At 38.3% G+C, this 22,794-nt stretch overlaps 3 protein-coding genes across 7 annotated transcripts in view; 2 read left to right on the top strand and 1 right to left on the bottom strand.

Annotated features, from left to right (window-relative positions):
- Nucleotides 1-379: 379 nt before the first annotated feature.
- On the top strand, nucleotides 380-6,672 carry LOC136241759 (tyrosine-protein kinase-like). Of its 2 annotated transcripts, XM_066033062.1 has the most exons (3): nucleotides 380-1,585; nucleotides 1,700-1,877; nucleotides 5,454-6,672. In XM_066033062.1, the coding sequence occupies exons 1-3, from the start codon at nucleotides 652-654 to the stop codon at nucleotides 6,565-6,567; spliced, it is 2,226 nt and encodes a 741-aa protein (XP_065889134.1). In that variant the 5' UTR covers nucleotides 380-651; the 3' UTR covers nucleotides 6,568-6,672. The 2 variants fall into 2 exon arrangements, with proteins under 2 accessions (XP_065889134.1, XP_065889133.1); XM_066033061.1 differs by having other exon boundaries at nucleotides 380-1,877.
- Nucleotides 6,673-8,384: 1,712 nt separating this feature from the next.
- Nucleotides 8,385-22,794, top strand: part of LOC136241754 (tyrosine-protein kinase-like) — a 135,457-nt gene continuing 121,047 nt past the window's right edge. The window contains exons 1-2 of one of the 2 annotated variants that reach the window (XM_066033055.1): nucleotides 8,385-10,199; nucleotides 11,794-13,577. In XM_066033055.1, coding sequence (XP_065889127.1) covers nucleotides 8,470-10,199; nucleotides 11,794-12,958 — 2,895 coding nt within the window. In that variant the 5' untranslated portion in view covers nucleotides 8,385-8,469 and the 3' untranslated portion in view covers nucleotides 12,959-13,577. Of the gene's footprint in view, nucleotides 10,200-11,793; nucleotides 13,578-22,794 lie in introns of those variants that run through there. The other variant, XM_066033054.1, reaches the window with a different exon arrangement.
- On the bottom strand, nucleotides 13,906-22,645 carry LOC136241774 (uncharacterized). 3 transcript variants are annotated; one of them, XM_066033083.1, is made up of 10 exons: nucleotides 19,271-22,644; nucleotides 18,905-19,215; nucleotides 18,746-18,859; nucleotides 18,548-18,697; nucleotides 18,336-18,499; nucleotides 18,204-18,283; nucleotides 17,692-18,155; nucleotides 17,579-17,644; nucleotides 14,227-16,800; nucleotides 13,906-14,173 (listed from the first exon to the last, which is right to left on the bottom strand). In XM_066033083.1, the coding sequence occupies exons 5-7, from the start codon at nucleotides 18,477-18,479 to the stop codon at nucleotides 17,714-17,716; spliced, it is 666 nt and encodes a 221-aa protein (XP_065889155.1). In that variant the 5' UTR covers nucleotides 18,480-18,499; nucleotides 18,548-18,697; nucleotides 18,746-18,859; nucleotides 18,905-19,215; nucleotides 19,271-22,644; the 3' UTR covers nucleotides 13,906-14,173; nucleotides 14,227-16,800; nucleotides 17,579-17,644; nucleotides 17,692-17,713. The 3 variants fall into 3 exon arrangements, with proteins under 3 accessions (XP_065889155.1, XP_065889154.1, XP_065889156.1); XM_066033082.1 differs by having other exon boundaries at nucleotides 18,905-22,644; XM_066033084.1 differs by lacking the exon at nucleotides 17,579-17,644 and having other exon boundaries at nucleotides 18,905-22,645.

Here is a 22,794-nt window from a genome sequence, read left to right as displayed (position 1 = left end):
TCCAGGTTTGCCCCGCTACTATATGCGGGAGCATTTGACATTCAGGTGAATCATATCACCATAATTATACATATATGCCCAAGAGGAGGGCAGTGGGACAATGCATTGATAGGTGTATAAAATAGCACAACTGCAGGTCAAGAAGCAGTTTCAGCTCACGCACAGCCAGTATCATTTTTTTTTTGTATAGCTTAGCATAGATGCGGTTTAAATAGAGCAGTTGACTATTCTATGGTTTTCAGATCAGTGATTCCCTAGGCTCGTGCCCAGACCGTTTTTTTCCCTTTTTGTAGCTGGACCAACTCATAAACTTCTTCTAAACTCATTTACTTTCCCCCCAGGCCTCCACCAAAATGCAAAAGCGGAAAAAGCAATCTGGCACGTGATTCGGAGTCGGGACCGGGGACGAAAGTAGGGGGTCCAATTTTCGCGTGACAGTTCTGTACTATCATCATAGATTCCCCCATCTACTAACTATGCTATCATGAACGTAAACGAGTATCTAGCCCTGAGCAGTGTATCAACTATGGGTTGAGGGAAACCATATGTGAACGAGGAAGTTTGCTGACGTCGTGCGAGAGTTGTGCACCCGCCATACTCGCCATACCAGCACCTACTTTGCCTTGGATCAGTGTTCAGGACTTCGTAACAATGGCCTGGGGAGGTTGCAATATCAAAGAAATGACCATGGAAGAAATCACGTGTTCTACGTGTGGTGAATTGTTCACTGATTCTCGCAATGGTTCGAAGACTTTCCCATGTTTGCACGCGTTCTGTATAACATGTATATTAACTCGCTGGCTGACAGAGACTCGGCTAGAGATGTCTACTCGCAGAGGATCGGCCGCGGGTGCCATATTATGTTGTCCATTGTGTCAAATGGAAACTGAAGTACAAGAGGCGGCTTCTGCAGTGAACAGAGATGCGATATTGATTAATGGATGTGGCGGTTGTAAGGAAGACACCCCGGCTGTTTCATGGTGTATGCAGTGTGGTAATCTACTGTGTGAAAATTGTAACACCTTTAGACATCAGAAGGTACAATCACACTACGTTATTGGAATTGAAGAATTTTTACAAAAGTTTGCATCAGGTTCAGCCTTGGGTTTGACTTCAAGTTCTTGTCATAGTCATGGTAAACAACTGACAATGCATTTTAATACATGTGCCAGTCAAGTATGCCAGGACTGCATCATAAAAGATCATTCTAAGCACAAGTTGACTATGCCAAAGGAGCTTCAAACAGATATCAATGAGATGGCTGAAGTAGAACAGAGGGAATGCAAACAGCAATCACAACAAAATGATGCTGAAGCCAGTAGGGTTCAATTGTTGCCAAACAGAAGCAGTGAATATGCTACAGTTAAACCACAAACAAACCAGAAAACTATTCAATGCGTTTGTACACACCGTACCGAATCGCTATACCTGTACTGTGTAACTTGCAATGGTCTCATTTGTCAAGACTGTACAATAGGAGGTCATCATAAACATCATTTTGCCACTGTTAACAGATTATTTAGTGCTAAAGTAAAAAGTAAAACAAAACCTCTCACACAACCTTCATCATTACGGCGGTTATTTAGTAAGTTGACTTTGTCAAAGAGTAAAGATCATAGATCAACCCATAATATGTCATCAAACTCATTAACTGGTATTAGTCAAGAGGGGCATGTCAGTAGCCATTGTGTGCTTTCAGGATGTGATGATCATGATCCAACTTTGGTGTCACTTGTCACTGAGAAAAAGCCACCATGCACTGGAAATGATGACAGTGTATCTAAAACAGATTGGCTCAATGAGATTACCATGCACAAAACCTCTGGAAAAAAGAAGCATGGCTATACTGCACCTTTCAACTTGTTGGAAGAAAATGAGTGAGTGGTATTGTAGTGGGTTAGCTAGGATGTTTGATTGCAGGGGTATGCAACTATACATGATAAGGGCTGGGGTCCCAGCCTCCTTTGTGTTAAATATGTAGCCCTTATGAATTTAGGATCACTGCAGGAACACTAATATCAATGGGCAGCATATGTACAAGTGCTATGCCATCATCTGGCTACTCTCCTGGTTAGGTTTGCCTATACGTGAAACATCATACACTACGATAGTAGTGTATAGTAGGGACCACAAAGGAGTAGGCGTGGCCCATGAAATAATATCACCCAAAAAGCAGCTTCAATTTCTCCTAACGACGATCAGGCAGTATTGGTTAGGTAAAACTAAGCCCAAACAAGCTTTCAGATTGACCCGAAATGCTTTCAACAAGTTGCTACAGGATTTTAAAAATAATTTATTTAACGGAATTTTCTACTGACTGAGTAAGTAACTGACTGACTGATGCCTTCAGACAAGCGTAACTCGATAACGGCTAACTTAAAGGCTACGGGCTTGATTTTTTCACTGTTTGACGTCGCTTCGTCTCGACAGGTACCTTTTGGCATACCGCAGTACGTACAATGCATTCTTCATGGACTTACCAGAGTCCTCCTTTGTGTCCCATTCATCTTTGCTGACAGCGAAAAGTGTCAATTTGGCGATAACATGTGATGGCTTCCCTTCACGTAACGGAAATCGTCCATATTTTTCATAGCGGCTATTTTGACAGCAGAGGTGCTTGTCAAACAGTTTTTGATTCGTACTGTTGTGTAATGGGTTGGACATAGCCAACAACGAAGCGTAATGGATACTTCACTTTTCATACGATAATTGATATAACTGGGGCACGCGGCATCATTTCTTTCGGAATGCATCTTGGTGCGCAGAGGTGCTTTTCGAACAGTTCTTGATTTGAAAATGCTGCATAACGGGTTGAATATAGCTGACAACGAAGCGTAATGGATATTTCACTCTTCAGATGATAATTTAGGGTGTGCGGCGCCATTTCAGATGTGGTAGCGTGGGTTCACCAGTCATAATAATTATTTACAAAAAAAAGTTAACAAACAAGTACAAAGAGACATTTGGAATTTTCAACTAGAGTAGGGACCATAGCATATCGATAAAAAGTACTGAACAAGCTGGAGTAGTGCACGATATTAAATCATAGTAAAACAATAAGAAGTGTTATATCCCTACTGTGCATTTCCATTATAGCTATATGGTATCTTGAGCACAGTAGGGATATAACACTTCTTATTGTTTTACTGTAATTTAATATCGTGCACTACTCCAGCTTGTTTCAGTACTTTTTATCAAAGTGCTATGGTCCCTACTCTAGTTGAAAATTCCAAATTTTTCTTTGTATTTGTTGGAGTATATTTTACTGTGCATTGCAATTTACCTTTTAAGTCTTTGTACAGAAACGCTTGATGTTTGTACTATCCTTATACAGTAGATTATCAAAACAGTATAGGTGACTGCTCTATTAGAGTATTTTGTCATTAGGTGAACGTTCTTTTAGAGTAAGTGTATGTTCTATTAGAGTAGTTGAATACAGCTCTGTATATAAATGAATGGGCTTCATTTATCCAAACAAATTCACTTATCTGAACACCTTTATGACATGGATAATGGAGGTCCTACTGTAAGTGGTGCATACATTGCGTACTAGCATTACTTACTTGTAGCATACCATATAACCAGAAATTTGATAGCCCTGGAATTGAATTTGGTAGTTGGCAAATTTCTGAAATTGTCAAATTTAAATCTGCCAAATATTCAGCTTGCTATAAAGCTAGTCCAGAGCCCACAGTCTGGTAGACCACTTTTCAGCTACTTAAATTTGTAATCAGATTGGGATACTCTAATAGAGCAGTCATTGCAATATACTCTAATAGTACAGTCGTCACAATATTCTAATAGAGCGTTCAGTATAGAATATGGCCACCGTTCTAATTACATTATATCTATGTTAATTCAAATTACTTTTCAAAAACATCTACATGGGCTAATTGATCATGCATGTCATACATTAACAATTGCAATCAACTAGCCTCCAGATGCAATTTCAAAGCATCTATTTATTACAAATTTCCCTAGGGGAGCATGCTCCCCAGACTCCCTAATTTGGCATGCAGATGTAAGCTACGTGTGCTTAGCACATGCAGTTGAGTATATATTACATGAAAGTAGTGACTTCATATCACTAAAATGTAGAATGCATGCATGACTATGACCTCCATTCCAGTCCTTGGATAGCCTGCCCATTCAAAATCTCTGGACTCTGGCCCTGCTATAAAGAAATTGAAAATACGGAAAAATCCAAGGGAGACCTGTGATTCTGATGAAAATGTAGCTAACATTGGAAGATATGAACATGGTCCCACAGCTGCAGATTTTTCGTATGCAGTCCAGAAGCATCTGCAGAGTGTTCTTAAGTGACTCTCTTACAATTGTAGCTATGTTTGTACTCGTTGACCTAGTATACTACTCAAGTTATTGCTTGAGCTGCCATGACTATTGCTTGGGCTTTCACGAAGAATCACTGAGATTCTCGAATGCAGTGCATGCATGATCACTGCGCAGGGCCGGATCCAGGGGGGATGCACCATGACCAAGGCAGTAGATAGCTATATAAAGTAGGAGGTCTGGGAGTGCAAGCGCTATAGGTACTTCACATGTACCGTAAGGTAGGACTGAAATTTGATATACATGTATGTAGAGTAATTTGCATGAATATCTAAATCAATAATATTAATAATGCTTTCATTGTCTGCACTGATCAAGAGAGATCGGTGATACTCATGAGTTCAGCTATGAACTATATATATCATATATGAATGACATGCAAAGTAGTGCTGAAACGATTATTCGGTTTTTTAACTATTCGGTCAGTATGACACTATTCGATTTGTTACCACACTATTCGAATAATCGTTAGCACTTTGTACACTGTATTCAGATGGAAAAGCCAGCCTTGAAAATTAAGATTGTGAATGAAGTGATGTATCTATGCTGTAAAAATTTAATTTGGGAAAGACAGAAATAGCTCTTAGGCTCTACCTTGCTCCCTAACAAAAGGTTTCAGTACTTATTCAATAGAAGCATAAGCTTAAAGAATAATCGAATATTCAGTCGTTTTGTTCACACCTATTCGAATAGTAAAAATTGCTATTCGTTTCAGCACTAATACAAAGGGCCAATTGAATTTATTCACAAAAGAAATCCCAGCAGGCTACACAGCTAAGTGTACCCATGGGTGGTGCTGCAGAAGCAAGTTGTCATACTCAGCAGAGGATTCTTATTAGTCGGTGATTATTCTATTAGAGAATTTGACAACCTCGATCTTGTGTATAGAATAAAGGAGGGGGTTGGGTGGGGGGGGAGGGGAGGAAGGGCATGTGCCCCCCGTACCCCCCTCTGGATCTGCCACTGACTGCAGGCCTCTAAAAGCAATAGGAACTGTCAAATTCATCAAATAGATATGTTGTTCAATTCACTTTTTCCTTCAAATTTTCTGCCTTTAATTAATCTATTATGTGTTCTTATGTTACATGCTGGTTCTTTTACAGGTGGTATTTTGGAGGCATTGCCCATGGGCTAGCTGAAAAGTTTTTAATGCAGAGACCCAACATGTGTGGATCTTTTCTGATTCGAGACAGTAAAGTTTGTTCAAGTGGCTATTCACTAGTGTTGAGGGAGACACACATTGTGAAACATTATAAAGTAAATCAATTGGAAAATGGAAAATACTTTCTTACCACAGAAATTTCTTTTGGCACCCTGTCTGATTTAATTGCACATTACAGCAAGGAACTGTTTTGTTATCATACTAACCTGAAGGCTCCTTGTGTTGCTAATGAGCCACGACACCCGATGAAAAAGAAGAGTAGTTCATGGGAGGTGTATAGAAACTCTTTTAGATTTGTCAAGAAAGTAGGGATAGGTGCTTATACCGAATTGTGGCATGGAGTCTGGAATGATACTATGCCAGTTGTTATAAAAGTATTTAATAGTAAGGAGGCCGCTGCTGAATTTTTAGAGGAAGCAACACTGATTAAACAATTAAGGCATCCAAATGTAATTGAGCTTTATGGTGTGTCAACTCAAAAGAAGTTGATGTGGATTGTATATGAACTACTAAGTAATAATTTGCTCTACTATGTCAGAGGTAATCGCACTTTAAAACTTGCACAGCTAACAAACTTTGGGGCACAAGTAGCATCTGGAATGGCTTACCTCGAGGAGACCATGTGCATTCCATCATATGGTGAACTTTGTGCTAAACAGATTTTGCTATCGGACCATCTTATTTGCAAGATTGCGGATTTTAGGACTGCTCAAAATTTAAAGCACATGCGTTATCCACTTATTTCAATAAGTTGGTCAGCTCCAGAAGCTGTCTTGCATCATCTTTTCACATTTAAATCTGATGTGTGGTCCTTTGGCATTTTACTATATCAGCTGGTCACTTATGGTGGTGAGCCTTATCCTGGGAGGAGCAGTGTTGAAGTGTTGGTGGCAGTACAAAATGGATATCGTTTGCCATGCCCTGACAATTGTCCTTTACAACTACATGAGATAATGATGGAGTGTTGGAAACATGATGCTAAGACTAGACCAACCTTTACAGTACTTATACAGCAACTCGAAGACTTCTTCATTGAAGAGTTTGTCATTTTCTAATTGTAATTAGTGCACAACAACATGCACTACAATGTATTTATGTGAATTACAGTAACAATCTGTAGTATATGTAGCTGTAAAGTAATTTAAGACACTTGAAAAAGTGCAGGCTGAAAGAAGCGGGCAATTTTGGTATGGCTGAAATCTCAAGGTACATATGCATAGACTAAACTATTTTATAATTGATTCCAGCTCGATAATTTTTCAATTATCTTTTATCAGGATTGCTCATACGTATAGGTAGCTTTACTAACTCAAGCAACAATGTTATGCAAGAACACGGTAATGCAAAATATTATAACCTTCCTGCAGCACATGATTATACCCCCAATTAATGCCATTCCATTGTACACTGAGTATATGCATACTACACCACCCAGGATGATTATGCATGCCAGTATTTACACTGTGTCTAATGTCATGCACAGTACCCGTTTGTGCACACTGATCTTCTATTTGCAAAGTTTTTGATGAAATCCTTTTGGATGCTCTATAAGAATAGTTAACTGTTCTATTATTAATGCTGTTTTTAAAAAGTTTACAGCAAAAATTTTACAAATAATTAGCACGTGTAGCTATACCTATACTCGCTTGTTGTAAGGTGACCAGACAATGTGAGACGTTACAGGACAAATCAGAATGGAAAATATTTTCTTGCCACAAAAATGTACTTTGATGATTTGATTGCTTGATGTTGCAAGGAACTAAGTGACCATGCTGTGAATCTGAACACCTCTTGTGTTGTCAGTGACATTATTTTGAAAAACTTGTTGGGAGATCCTAAATGAAGATATCTTTCGGCAGGCTTATAATTATGGTGAAGAGTGGGTAAGGAATGTGGTATGATGCTACTAATATGATGCCAAATTTTCAACACCACTGCTGATTGAAACAGCAGCTGGAGCGTCCAAATTACTGGTGTGTGTGTACATGTACAGTGTACACAAGAGATAGCTATCCTGAACATGGATTGTGTGGGAACTGCACACATGCTGAATAACAATCTACTCTACTACATCACAATCAATCAAACACCTTGGGACCATGTGCATTCCATTATGTGACTGGATCTGCGAAAAAACCTTTCCAAATTTCCAAGTTTGATGAGTCATAACTCATCATGTGTTTAACCTATTGTCTTAAAGGAATAGTACTATGTTAGGAATGTAAATTTCAGGCTGGTTCCATACTCACAAGTCAAGTTATGGATTGCCAAGTGCATACAATTGGAAAGGCTATAAGACCCCTTTTCGCAGATCCGGTCACATATGGTGAAGCTTGTGCTAAAACATATTTGCTATCATCATGTTATTTGCATGTTATTTGTCCCATTACATTGATCAGCTCAAGAGGCTGCCCGGCCCTGCATTGTCATTTTACATTTCAATCTGATGTGTGGTTCTATGAACTGCATGGCTACCTTTATGACCATGAGCCTTATCTAGGATGTCCAACACTGAAGTGTTTTGCTATGTCAGTGGTGGCAAAAATGGGTATTGTTTTCCTTGTCCTTTGCAGCTGTCTGAGATAACGATGAAGTGTTGGAAACATGATGCTAAGACTAGATAAACCTTTACAGCGCTCACACAGGACTTTAAGATATATAGAATTAGTGTGCAATGCCACTCTGCACTGCAGTCTATAATTCATTCCCTGAATGTAGCTAGACTAGCTATCTGCTTATTATATACTGCCCATATGTCTGCATGGAAAGTAAGTATATCAAGTGTGAAGGTCATATTAGCTATATATACACCTTTATTTTCCCCCCGCAATGAATGTAATTGAGCCTCGACTACTTGACGCAGTGACGTCATTGTAATAAGCTAGCTTGGCATTTTACACTGTACCTTTTATTAATCTCGAGCACAATAGTTCGTTGTAGACCCGGAAATACAATTCATGGCGAGTGGTGGAGTAAAGAAAGAAACAGAAGGGGCGCTGGAATGGAAGAAAATCAAGGAAGAAATGACTTGCTCTATCTGTGGTGATCTTTTCACTGACCCAAAGACCATCCCGTGTTTGCATACTTTCTGTAAGGTTTGCCTTGAGAAAAGTATCGAGATGAATAAAAGATTAGCTAGCGAAGTGTGCTGCCCATTGTGTCGTGCTAAGCTGCCACAAGATGATGTGGACTTGATTCCAACCAATTTCACCACTAACCATTTAGTAGAAATTTATGCTGAACGAAGAAAAGTTGTTGTTGATCATGAAATGCTGACTGGAACTGGCTGTGGTAAATGCAAGGAAGATTCTCCAGCAATTATGTGGTGTGATGAATGTGAAACGTTGTTATGCTATGACTGCAACGAAATACATAGGAAGTGGAGTGAGTTCAAGTCACACAAAGCAGTCAGTGTTGAAGTGTTCATTCAACTAGGAAGTGAAATGGGGTCAGGCACAACTAGCTGTAATAATCATGATAGACCACTAAATCTATTCTGCAAGATTTGTGACAGTGTAGTTTGCCACGTGTGCATATTAGAAGATCACTGTAAACACAGTTTTGTTATAGCTAAAAGGTCAGTGCTGAATGAAATGAGAACAACTTCTCCTGAACATACTTATACTGAAGTTAAACCAAAAAGTACTGTGTGTACATCCGAAGTGAAGTTGCAACCAACTCCACTGCCAGAGCAGATTCTCCCTAAAACAACATGTTCCAGCAGCAATAATCATGATGACTTTGCAGATGGTACTGCTAGCAGTAGCAGTTGTCAGTATCCTGAACCAAATAGCACGAACCTTGAGGATACACAAACTCATTTAACTTCAACTAAAAATAAGCATGGTTTATCAGAAAACAAAACTCCATCAGATCCAAGACGTTCAGATATCTGCAAGGACCATGCCAAGCCATTGACTGCCTACTGCATGTCTTGCAATGTCTTGATTTGTCAAGAGTGCATCATGACAGACCATTCCAAACATGACTTTGCTCTTAGTGTCATGAATACAGTGGACAGCACTGATGATAAACCGACATCCAATGGAAACCAAAATTTCCCACAATACTGGCTGGACCACAGTCATTCTGAAGGCTTAGATTCAAAAGTTTGCAAAGATCATGCCAAGCCACTCAACCTGCATTGTATTACTTGTGATTGTATGATTTGTCAAGAATGCATTTCAGGGCTTCATTACAAGCATGATTTCATGGTCAGTGTTGTCAATGAACCTAAAGATGTAAAGCAACACAAAACCAAAAGAGGATTTTCATTTAAAAATTTAATGACAGGGTTTTCACATCGATCATTAACATTTTCAGACAGTAGAACAGCGGTTGCAGCTCATGATCAACATCAAATACCACAACAGCAGTCAAATTCAATGGATGTAAAGCTAGCAGCAAGCAGTAAACCTGATGGCAAAACAAAAAGCAAGAACAAAAAGTTTAACAAAGGAACTAGTGATCCACAACTGGTTGAACATAGCTATCCACTTTATGTAGGGAAGCACAACTACTCAGCTAGGACAACCGATGATTTGAGTTTCAAAAAAGGAGATCTGCTGTTTGTTATCAGAGCTGATGACGATGGCTGGTGGCTTGCTAGGTGTAAAGAGTCTACTAAAGAGGGATATGTTCCGAGTGGCTATATTGTAGAATTTAAATCTCCCTTAAGTGCAGAGGAGTAAGTACTTTTATCTGTGTGTTGTCGTTTGTATGATGTAATTAATCATTGGCATTGAAAAAATTTACCATATTTTAAGTAAACATGCATTGTACATCATACAGTATGGAGTAGGGATCATACAGGTTTGGGCTTTCTTGCCCACGAATCTCTACCAATAACCAGGCCCTGTCTCCTTTTCCCTTCATGCAGTTTGATTTGGCAGCATTGGCTATACAATCAAACCCAAATGTGCCTCCAGAAAGATCCCAAATGCTTTAAATCGAAATTATTTAACTGAATTTTCTACTGACTGACTGATGCCTTCATCCAACACTTCAGCCCGAGATGTGCCTTTGTCAACTGCAGCAGCTACATTGCATTTCATCCTTAACGTCCCATTCCTTTCTCCACAACCATGTATAGGTGTTGATTTACGGGAAATGTGTTTTCACTTTTATTGAGAATTATCAATAATTGTTGTAGTGAATGGATTGATTGCAGAGATGCTTCTTGTCTATGTTTGTAACACTATATTATAACGATGGAGAAATGGAAGTAGCTAATAGTAATTGGGCATGCATTCAGCCATGCAGTTAATTTAATAATGTGTCTGGTGTCATTCTTTCCTTTGTTGCAGTATGTGCAGGTTCACCAGTAATGAATTATGTTATTACAAAAAGTAAACAAACAAATTAGATTTGAGTAGGGGTCATAGCAATGAAACAAGGGAGGTTGTCTGCACCTGCAGCCATAGTAGTGGACATTTACCCTACTTCAGTCATGTATATAATATTGACAGGCTCTGTATGACTGAAGTGAAACTCAAAAATAGTGTTCCAATACTACCTATACCATCCCCATCTTTAGTCAGTCTTGAAACAACTATTTCAAAAAAACTTTCTTAACTATTGTCATCAAATCTATATGTACTATTGGGGTCCGTGGTCTGTTTTTGTTTTAGCTTTTTAAATGTTTTTCAACACACAGAATTACAACAGTTTGTACATGATTATTTTACAGATTGCACATTCTCAGTGTGTTGAAGGTCCACTAGTATCCTGTACTGGTGGCTTAGGTAACAGTTACCAAAACATAAACAGAATAAATACAGTCAGTATTTGTGATTAAATTATGCTGTGCAAATGACTGCCAGTATAGCTCCAGCTATGTACAACCCAGAGGCGTATGTGTATAGCACATGTGTATACTACACTAATACATATAATGACTATTTGCTGCAAACAGAAAAGTGTTATATACCACACTACACAAAATTGTTATGTTTAGACTATCAATATGTTGGCAGGTTATACTGAACAAATCAGTGATTCACTGGTTGTTCAGTATAATAAACAGTTAGATAAATAAGTGTATCAGGTAGAAGAAGTTGAAGCATAATTCTACCCTGTGTTTCTTGTTGAACTATAAATGCAGCCAACTGCAGGTTGGCTGTGGGTGTATGTGTGCTAAAATTTGTTTAGGAAAATTGTCTGTCTAGGTGTGGCAAGAAATACTAAAATAGTATGTCTGTGTGTAAATTATACTAATTAAAGTTTCAATACATAATAATGTATACCATAATCTTTTGACTAGATTTCTTGTTTGTTAACAGGTGGTATTTTGGAACTGTTAGAAATAAACATGTTGATGAACTATTGATGCAAGCACCTAATGATCATGGGTCATTTCTCGTTTGTGACAGTAAGAACACTTCCAGTGGTTACTCTCTTGTTGTGAGAGATGGAATCACCATAAAGAGGTGGAAAATTAACAAATCAAGTGACAAGTACTTTGTTAATGCCAGTATGACTTTTGAGTCTCTTCCACAGTTAGTTGCATACCACACTAAACACACAGGGAAATTCTTGTTTGAAATAATGAAGACACCTTGTATACCTACTGAAGTACAACAAACTGCTGGCTTGTCTAAAGCTACTAACAAAGTTTGGGAAATTCAAAAAAGTTCTTTAACACTTTACAAGAAGATTGACACTGGCAACTTTGGTGAAGTGTGGGAAGCAGTGTGGAACAATACCACTCCAGTCATTGTGAACACACTTAATCCTGGTACTGTTACTGTGTCTGACTTTCTGAAGGAAGCAACAGTGATGAAACAACTGAGGCACAGAAATGTAGTACAGTTATATGCTGTATGTGTAGAAGAGGAGCCGATCTATGTTGTGACTGAACCAACAGAGCATGGCAACTTACTAGACTACTTGCGAGGTGATGGTCGTACTTTACAGCTTCCACAATTAATCAATATGGGAGCACAAGTAGCAGCTGGAATGGCCTACCTTGAGCAGAACACTTACACTCATGGGAACCTCGCTGCCAGAAGTGTTTTTGTATCAGAGCACCTTATCTGCAGGGTAGGTGATTTTGGCATCTTAAATACTCTCTCCAAAGAAACCAGTGAAGAGCTCATCAGGTCAAAAAGTAAATGGTCAGCTCCAGAAGTTTTAAAATTTTCTCATGTAACCACTAAATCAGATGTTTGGTCTTTTGGTGTTCTACTTTATGAGGTAGTTACATATGGTCGTATCCCCTACCCTGGAATGAGCGATTGCCGAGTTCAAGAGAAACTACAAACAGGATATCATATGCCATGCCCGACAAGTTGTCCAGAACAGCTGCACAAGATAATGATGAAATGTTGGAACAGTGATGCTGTCTGTAGGCCAACATTTGAAACACTTCAGTGGCAACTTGAAGAATTTTTTATTGATGATGTCTTGTATGAGGCCACTGTTGCTACCCCATACCTACCACAGTAGTATATGTTTAATGCATACAATATTTTTGGATTGTTTGCTTAAATTTTGAGTGTATATCCATTTGCTATAGAATCTATTTGCAGTTTAGTAATTAAGGTGGAAAGTATTTACTTAAAGCTTAAAGGAAGTGGTTACTGAACGGAAAGGTTTTTATTTTCACGTCTAGTAGTTGCTCCCAGCATTCGACTGTAGGGGACATGTCTAGCTAGTAGTTTCCCTGAGCATTTGGTCACAAAAAGTGTTAGGGTCAGGGTTGGGTTCAGCTTTGGTTTCTTCTTCACCATTAGGTTACATTTTTCTTACTATATACTGATACTACTATTTGAGTACCATTTATACGATAGAAAAGTAGGCCTAGGAGAGGTGGGTAGCTAGCAGCGGTAGCACACTTGCCTAAAGCTCCAGTAGTCCAGGGTTCAAGCCCTGGCTGAGTTTTGTCACTGCCTTATTTAAAACTGTCAAGTTTGTTTGGATAATTGTGGAAAGGTGAAGTCCAACAAAATATTTTAAATATGACCCAAACTTGGTAAATTTTATTTCACTGTTAATGCAAAATACCGTATTGGTCAGAGGCTATTTTATCTGCTCCTCTAGGTCCCACCCTTCCCTACATAACTATGCTTGCTTGTCAGTTTTACATATAACTGTACTATTTAGCTTGTCATGCCAAATGAAGGATTTTAAACTTCATGCATGCAAGAATTGGCTTGCCTTGGTATGTGTTAAATTTCTATAGTGTATATATTATGTGTACATGTGACTGTACCTTGGCCAGTATTCTAACCACACAGAAAGAGCCAATTGTAAGCTGTGAAAAATGGTGTGGCCTTAAAAAGCCTTGGTAAATAAATTTTAACAATGCACACAGCCATTATTAAAATTTATTTATTAGCATTAACATCAAGTAATATTACAACATATCTTATCTTGTATTGTATCCATTCGAATGCATTATTAGGTCTGATAAAGTATCATCTGTAGAAGTTGAGAATCTAAAGAGTTCTCATGATGGATGAAGCATTATTAACCAGAACGATAAAGTTAATAGTCTGTTATATGTCTTTATAATTGAAGTGTACATGTATTCTATGTTATGTTGAGTTGTCTGTGCTTAGTTCATCATCTGTGTTAAGCTCATCATCTGCGTCATCAACTATATGTAGACGTTTTCTTGAACTGTATATGCATCTTTCCCAATAATCATCGTCCAGTAACCTGTATTAATTGAATATGAATACTGGTACATATATTCCTACCACTCCACAAACCTGTAGTTTTGTTTCTTTCTTTCAAAGTATCTCAATACATTTAATTGATACTCATACTTCAGGATATCTTTAGCAGCATCTCATTTGTTGCTACTCTTAAAAAAGGTGTTTTTTTTTTTTGCTTCATCATTTTTCTTCCCTACTGCATATATGTCAATGCCAGAAAATGACATAAAAGTTACTACAATCTATAATATGTAAGCATTCACTTGAATCTTTCTTGGTTAATAAAATCAAGAAGCTATGAGTATTACAACTTCAATAGAATTCCCCCACAACCTAAAAAATACACTACCTATTTGAGCACCTAGTATATTTGTGGTAAACCCAAAGAAGCCAGATCATGGTTTTATATGCATATTTAGTGCAGTATGGTTTCATAATAATTGTCTACCCTTTGTGTTACAAGTACACAGAAAAATTTGGAATTTTCAACTAGGACCATAGCACATTGCTACTATGCATTTCCATAATGGTATCTTGAGCACAGTAGGGATATAACACTTCTTATTGTTTTACTGTGATTTAATATCATGGACTACTCCAGTTTGTTTCAGTACTTTTTATCGATGTGCTATCCTATGGTCCCTACTCTGGTTGAAAATTCCAAATTTTTCTGTGTACTTGTTTGTTAACTTAAAAAAAAAAAAATTATAGGCATTCCAGTATCAAGATTTTTTAATTTAAAAATTCTCTGTATATTCCCCAATAGAACCCTGGCACAAAATAACAACTTGTGTTTAACTTGGGATTGCTCCGTCGTCCGAGCTCCAATGAGGATGAAAATCACTCACATGCTGATCATCATGAAAATCTTAGTTTTATCATGCACATTGTATATAAGTAAGTTGTGTTATTTTGTAATCTTTTCAAGCCTTGTAATGTATGTAGAATACTGTAAAACTTCGTACTGTCAGGTGGAAGATAGTCACTGGTACTTACTTTAAAGTGCGTAGTTACTTCACTCGGGTTAGCGATTTTCAGCTCCAGAGCAATTTTCTGATGGCTGTGTCATCAGCTCAAAAGTATAAACCACTTTAAAGTTGGCATAACAATGCCATAATTGAAACCACAGCTCCACCTTAGGTATTGTTGCATCATTGTGGCACCTCCACTTTAGTTGTTTACCTTTATAAGTTGTTAACTTGATGTTTATACTTACTTGAGATAGCCACTTGCCTATGGGTATACACCATTGTATTGAGAAGTGTGCAGTAGGTGAAACATATTTGCTCATCACAAAGCATATAAAGATCGCTGAGATCCAATAAGACCTGAAGTTACTCTCATTACATGTACAAACTTGCAGCTAGAAGCAACTGCAGTTTCAAGATAGTCCAGATTGCTAGATGGCTTCCTGATTCAATTGTGCCATTTTTCCCTTTAAAATGTATGGGAAGCCCCGGAGAAAAAATTTACCTTTTTTCAGTTTTTAAGCACTGTGCATGCCAAAGTAGCTAATTCCAACCCAACAAACTATATATTTCTGAGATTGGCAATCAATACTCTATCTATTGAGCGTATAAAAAACCCATTTTTTCAAAAATTAAAAATCGGGCTGGAATGCCTAATAATTATTATGACTGGTGAACCCGCGCATACTGCATCTGAAATGACGCCGCGTGCCCCAGCTATATAATTATCATCTGAAAAGTGAAGTATTCGCTGTCAGCCTATGTTCAACCCGTTACACAGCATTTCTAATCAAGAACTGTTCGAAAAGCGCCTCTACAAATCCATGCATACCAAAAGAAGAAATGGTGCCGCATGCCCCAGTTATATCAATTATTGTCTGAAAGGTGAGTATCCATTATGCTTCATTGTCGGCTATGTTCAACCCATTACACAGCAGTATGAATCAAGAACTGTTCAAAAAGCACCTCTGCAATCAAAACAGCCACTATGAAAAGTACGGACGATTTCCATTACGAAGGGAAGCCATTATGTGCTACCGCCAAATCGACACTTTTTGCTGTCAGCAAAGATGAATGGGACACAAAGGTGGACACTGGTAAGTCCATGAAGAATGCATTGTATGCACTGCGGTGTGCCAAAAGGCACCTCTCAGGCCGAAATGGCGTCGAACAGTGAAAAAATCAAGCTCGTAGCCTAAGCCATTATCGAGTTATGCTAGTCTGAAGGCATCAGTCAGTCAGTCAGTCACTAGAAAATTCCGTTAAGTAAATTATTTTTAATATTCCGTAACAACTTGTTGAAAGCATTTCGGGTCGATCTGAAAGCTTTTTTGGGCTTAGTTCTACCTAACCAATACTGCCTCATTGTCGTCAGGGAAAATTGAGGCTGTTTTTTTGGGTGATTTTATTTTGTGGGCCACGCCTACTCCGTTGTGGTCCCTACTATACACTACTATTGTAGTGTACAATATATAGCAAGTCCATACAACTTGTAGTTATTGCATATACCTTGACAGCTGAATCTATCTAAAGCACCATGCTTCCTTATTGCTTCTCCCATGTGCAGAGACATAATGTACAAATAAGGTGTCACATTGTCTGGCTGGTATCCATCACACTTTGTTTGCAAGGAAACAAAATCTGTAATCCACTTCTTGGCCTGTTTAAGAATATACAGTCAATTAGGTTAACATTAATGATTAATTATTTCCCAACACCTGTCTGCACTCTTCTTTGTTCTACTGCATTGATATATACTTGTGACTGAATTTGACAAAACAAGGCTTCCACACACACCCACTTTTATGACTTTGAAGTACCATAACTCCATGTAGGAGTTTGCCATTAGTTTCAAATTTTGACCTGGTATTGTACTATGCTATGGAAGGACTTTGTGAAACTTTTAGGCCAAAAACATGCTGAGTAGTCAAGTTACAGTTGGTTAAAGTCAGATAATTGGATGTGTATGGAAGCCTTGTTTTGTCAAATTCGGTCACAATTATTGAATTAAGATTTTTACAAAATAGCAGTCAGGAATCCACTTTCATATAGCACACATGCAGTTATTCTAATCAAAGCTACATTCTATTACCATTATCACAGTGGTGGATACAAGGGGCACACCCCCAACCCAAAAATGCACAAGATTGAGATACTCTAATAGAGCAGTCAGTCAAATTACTCTAATAGAACAGTCACCATCTAATCCTCCACAGTTATTGATGAGTATGAAACTTACATCTACAGCACCATACTAAAGGTATGCGCACTGGTATAGCTTACTAGAATATTTTGAAAATGAAATGTACATGGTCCTTTTTACCTGGCCATTCTATATTAGGCTCGTGTGTAACAGAACTAGCTATAAGTCATAATTATTACTGAACCTCTACAGCTCTATGCAGACTATTTGGAATCAATTAAGAGCTGTGACTTACTTTGTCCTTGACATCATCTGCAGATGGTTTTTTAGACTTTATAATTGCATAGAGTTTATCAAAGTCCTTAAATTACAGTATGAATGTTTGTTAAAGCGTTTTGCTGCACTCACATCCCATAATTTCTTAACTGTATCAGTGATGTCTGTTGGCTGGCACTGTTTGATTTTCTCTGGTATCTTTTTTAATAATGTTGAGTTTATCACTGCCAACTAAGGAGGTGAAACAAAAGACCTTCTTATCTGCACTTCTTATTTTGAATGGTACTCCACAACTTCTTATTGATTCAACAAGTTTTTGAATCATTGGCCCATCATTGATGTTTTCACTGTGTCTACCATCCTTTCTGTCCTGGTTAGCAGCTGCATTGATCAAATTGCGGGTCAAAACATCCGTGACTCTTAACATCAAATGTAGCTCATCTGGTATCCAATTGTCCAAGTCAATTAAAGGGTTGTTTACTCTGCCCTTTCTTTTCTGTATGCAGTCTTGAGTTTTTGGTACATCTTCGTCCGTCTCTAGCAAAGCTTCTATGGTCCTTTTTTTGTAGTCATGAATGGTCTTTGTCATGTCACATCTGTGGCATGCAAGGTTATTGTTATAGATTATATTACAATTATAGCACCTTTGGGATATTTTAACGTTGCGCCATACACATGCGTAGGTGGCATGGGCTGCATTTAGTCCCAGTACTTGCAAGAACATCTGCATAAGTAATTCCAACACACTGTTGTATGTTATTTTACATTAAACTAACTTTGTAGTCACAGCATAGATATAAAATGACTTTGTACTGTTGGTGATCAATGGTTACAATTGGGTTTTTGACGAGTTCATTTATTTCATCGAAAACATGTGTAAAATTTTCAGCTAAATTAACATAGCTCTCATCAGCCTTCATTACGGCAACAGTGTGTATATCTATATAATTATAACTCAAACTTTGCATTAATAAGTGTAGTTACATACTTGTGGGACTGAGTGTGTAGTCTCTCTCTCATTAAGACTGACAATGTCAAGAGACAAAAAGATGATTTTAAAGTATACTGGGCTCCATCCATCGATACTTTAACGTGGATTTCCATGCTGTTATCAAAATATTGTGTGTCTGCAAGTCTGCTACAATATATGTAAGGTAATATAGCAGATGCATGTGTGTAAGAATACCTCTATTTCAGCCTTTTCCAAAAACAATTCTTTAAAACTGAATTGTGCACCGCAGTTGCTTCCAGGTGTCCTTGTAATGGGAGGCACTACAATTTCATTTTTAGTTGCTATCACCTGCAGAAGTCAGTTAATAGAACTATATAATAAAAAAGTTTGTACCTTGTGTTTCTTAGACAGTTCTGGAAAATATGCTGCAAGACCTTGGTAGCATGCCATTGAGATGTGGTGCTTCATAGTAAGATAAGTCATTTCATCTGTATTATCATCCACAGGTCTTGCTAACTCTGGTACTGATTGGCGACACAATGGTAGGTCAACTATTGTCCCCCCAGTAAGAGATTTCATGGTGAAATTAGTGTCAAAAAGACCCATGTCCGACAGCAAATTTGAAGTTAATTCTGTTAACTGTCTTTTTATTTCCCTTTCTTTGTTCTGTCGTGCCTTTTTTCCTACCTCCTTGTATAAATATCCTGCATGTACTAGCTTTAGATATGCAGTACTTTAATATTATGTTATACAGCTTACTACTGATGTGGAGCTTAGGAACAAGATTTTCATTTGTCAAGTCATGCTCATCTGCGGTATTTGTAACCAATTCTAATTCACCTTCCTCAGAGTATATCATCATTAGCATACAGCTAGCCTTCAGCTTTCCAAAGGCTCCCAATGTAAGCCTTTAAATACATGGTGGGGGTTGTCTGCACTAAGAAATTTACTGAAGCAAAGGTGTGTACCTTAGAAAATAGTTTCTCAGATGCCAGCTAGCTACTAGAATCCATTCGAACTCACAACCTGAATCTCTCAACCAACTGACGCCTGAACAACACATATGATCATACAAATCCTCCCCTAGCCCACTATCCCCAGGGTTCGCTAGTCAAGACTTGGTCGGGGTTTGTACCACCAAGACTTGGTCGGGGTTTTTATCACCAATACTTCTCCAGTAGATGGGGAATAGTTATTTTCTGTGATGCAAATCCCCACCTTCCCCCACCTCAGCCCGTATCCCTGGTAGTCAGGGATTACATTGATAGGTGCATAATTATCTTTTTCAAATGCCATGAGTCCAGCAAGGGGTCTGACACTTCGGAGAGTGTACGAAATTTCCAGATTTCTACCCACGTAAGCTTTAGTTTACAGAAAAAGGTCTCCAATTTACAGAGAAACACGCAAGTTAAAGGCTTGATTTCTGCAGGTTACGAGATTTACAAAATGTGAGACCTTTCAGAGTACAGCCCGTGGAATAAAGTAGGTCCAACCAGATACCACTAGTACATCAGTTCCAACTACAACTTTACTTCCTACACTGAGAACAGCCTATGGTTGACTAGCTATAGTCTCGTGTCCAGACCAGCAGCTTTTTTTACCCTTGTGCTTATACTTCATGACAAACTCTTCCACACCATATGTAATTATACAGTATCTATAGTCCCACCTATTGGAAACGTGGCTCTAGGAATTTTCATTCAGACAAGACAAAGGCGTTTCTGCCGCTTAGAAGGGCAATTTACCATGTTGCGCTAAGACTTTCGCCCAATGCCTAGTGGGCAAAAATCTATAAAACTCACCAGTTCTGTAGTCTTCCTTTGAAATCCATCCATGATGTACAGGTACAACGACCTTGTTCTTCATTATTATGCGCCCAACAATACAGATAATTTCATGAATTTGGCCATTGCCTATGTTGCCTCCGGTGATCCAAAAAATAAATAAATAGGTGGAAGCGGTTTAAGCGCCGTTAAAATAAATTATGCAAAACCATCGATTTCTGGGTGAACTAAAATGTGTGGACGATGCAACAAAGTGTGGCATCATTGTTTGGTTTTGAACATAAATACCTTACTAGCGATAGTATTGCTATACGCGAAATATTGTTCCATCAGTTTTGCCTCCAAAACTAAGCCTCCAAAACTAAGCACTTTTACAAAACAAAATACATCGTTTTAATCCTTACACGAAGCACAACCAAAATATCTAGCGATCATCAGCGATCACTGCTCATTCACTAGTTTTGTATCGGTTTTCAAGTAGCACCTGAAGCGCTTCCGCCCTTCTCTAAACTACTTAAGACAAAAAAGGTACCGCATTGACCTATAGCCTAAATATTTCGAGGGGGAAATTTTTCGATTTCGCGGTTTTGGGGGTTATCGAGCAAAAATTTTAGCTTAAATTTCCATATAGCTAGTCCATAGATAGTATAATATACCCTACTATCTATGGCTAGTCTAATACATTTTGGAAGTGTTTGCAAATCCATGAAAATGTTATTTTTAGCAACATTGCTCACTTGCCTTGAGAAAAGTGAATAAAAGATTAGCTAGCGAAGTGTGCTGCCCATTGTGTCGTGCTAAGCTGCCATAAGACGATGTGGACTTGATTCCAACCAATTTCACCACTAACCATTTAGAAGAAATTTATGCTGAACGAAGAAAATTTGTTGTTGATCATGAAATGCTGACTGGAACTGGCTGTGGTTCTTCAGCAATTATGTGGTGTGATGAACGTGAAACGTTGTCATGCTATGACTGCAACGAAATACATAGGAAGTGGAGTGAGTTCAAGTCACACAAAGCAGTCAGTGTTGAAGTGTTCATTCAACTAGGAAGTGAAATGGGGTCAGGCACAACTAGCTGTAACAATCATAATAGACCATTGAATCTATTCTGCAAGATTTGTGACAGTGTAGTTTGCCACGTGTGAAGATCATGTAAACACAATTTTACTATAGCTAAAAGGTCAGCATTGAATGAAATGAGAACATCTTCACCTGAGCATACTTATGCTGAAGTTAAACCAAAAAGTACTGTGTGTATATCCAAAGTGAAGTTGCAACCAACTCCCCTGCCAGATCAAATTCTCTCTAAAACAACATGTTCCAGCAGCAATAATCATGATGACTTTGCAGGTGGTGTGGTCAGCAGTAGCAGTTGCCAGTATCCTGAACCAGATAGCACAAAGCTTAAGGATATACAAACTCATTTAACTACAACAAAAACTAAGCGCGGTTTATCAGAAAACAAAACTCCTTCATATCCAAAACATTCGGATATCTGCAAGGACGATGCCAAGCCATTGATTGTCTACTGCATGTCTTGCAATGTACCATTCCAAACATGACTTTGCTCTTAGTGTCACGAATACAGTGGACAGCACTGATGGTAAACCAGGTAAAATGACATCCAATGGAAACTAAACTTGCCCACCTACAACACAATACTGGCCGGACCACAGTCATTCTGAAGGCTTAGATTCAAAAGTTTGCAAAGATCATGCCAAGCCACTCAACCTGCATTGTATTACTTGTGATTGTATGATTTGTCAAGAATGCATTTCAGGGCTTCATTACAAACATGATTTCATGGTCAGTGTTGTCAACGAACCTAATAATGTAAAACAACACAAAACCAAAAGAGGATTTTCTTTTAAAAATTTGATGACAGGGTTTTCACATCAATCATCAACATTTTCAGACAGTAGAACAGCGGTTACAACTCATGATCAACATCAAATACCACAACTGCAGTCAAATTCAATGGAAGCAAAGTTAGCAGCAAGCAGTAAACCTGATGGCAAAACAAAAAGCAAGAGCAAAAAGTTCAACAGTGATGCACAACTGGTTGAGCATAGCTATCCACTTTATGTAGGGAAGCACAACTACTCAGCTAGAACAACCGATGATTTGAGTTTCAAAAAAGGAGATCTGCTGTACATTATCAGAACTGATGACGATGGCTGGTGGCTTGCTAGGTGCAACAAGAGTCTACTAAAGAGGGATTCGTTCCAAGTGGCTATGTTGTAGAATTTAAATCTCCCTTAAGTGCAGAGGAGTAAGTACTTTTATCTGTGTGTTGTTGTTTGTATGATGTTTTGACATTGAAAAAATTACCATATTATATAGTACTGTAGTATAGTCTCGTGCCCAGACCCCACCCACTGCGTTGAGTAGGGTCTGGTGACTTACGCTATGTTTTTGGGCCTGCCGCCATATTGTTTACGCATTTGTATCCATAGCTGTAGTCGGCCATTTTCCTAGTTCCAGCCTATCAAAT

Source organism: Dysidea avara, chromosome 12 (assembly GCF_963678975.1).
Source record: "Dysidea avara chromosome 12, odDysAvar1.4, whole genome shotgun sequence".
Classification (NCBI taxonomy): domain Eukaryota; kingdom Metazoa; phylum Porifera; class Demospongiae; order Dictyoceratida; family Dysideidae; genus Dysidea; species Dysidea avara.
Note: the sequence above shows the minus strand (reverse complement) of the source record. Positions and strands in the feature narration are given on the sequence as shown.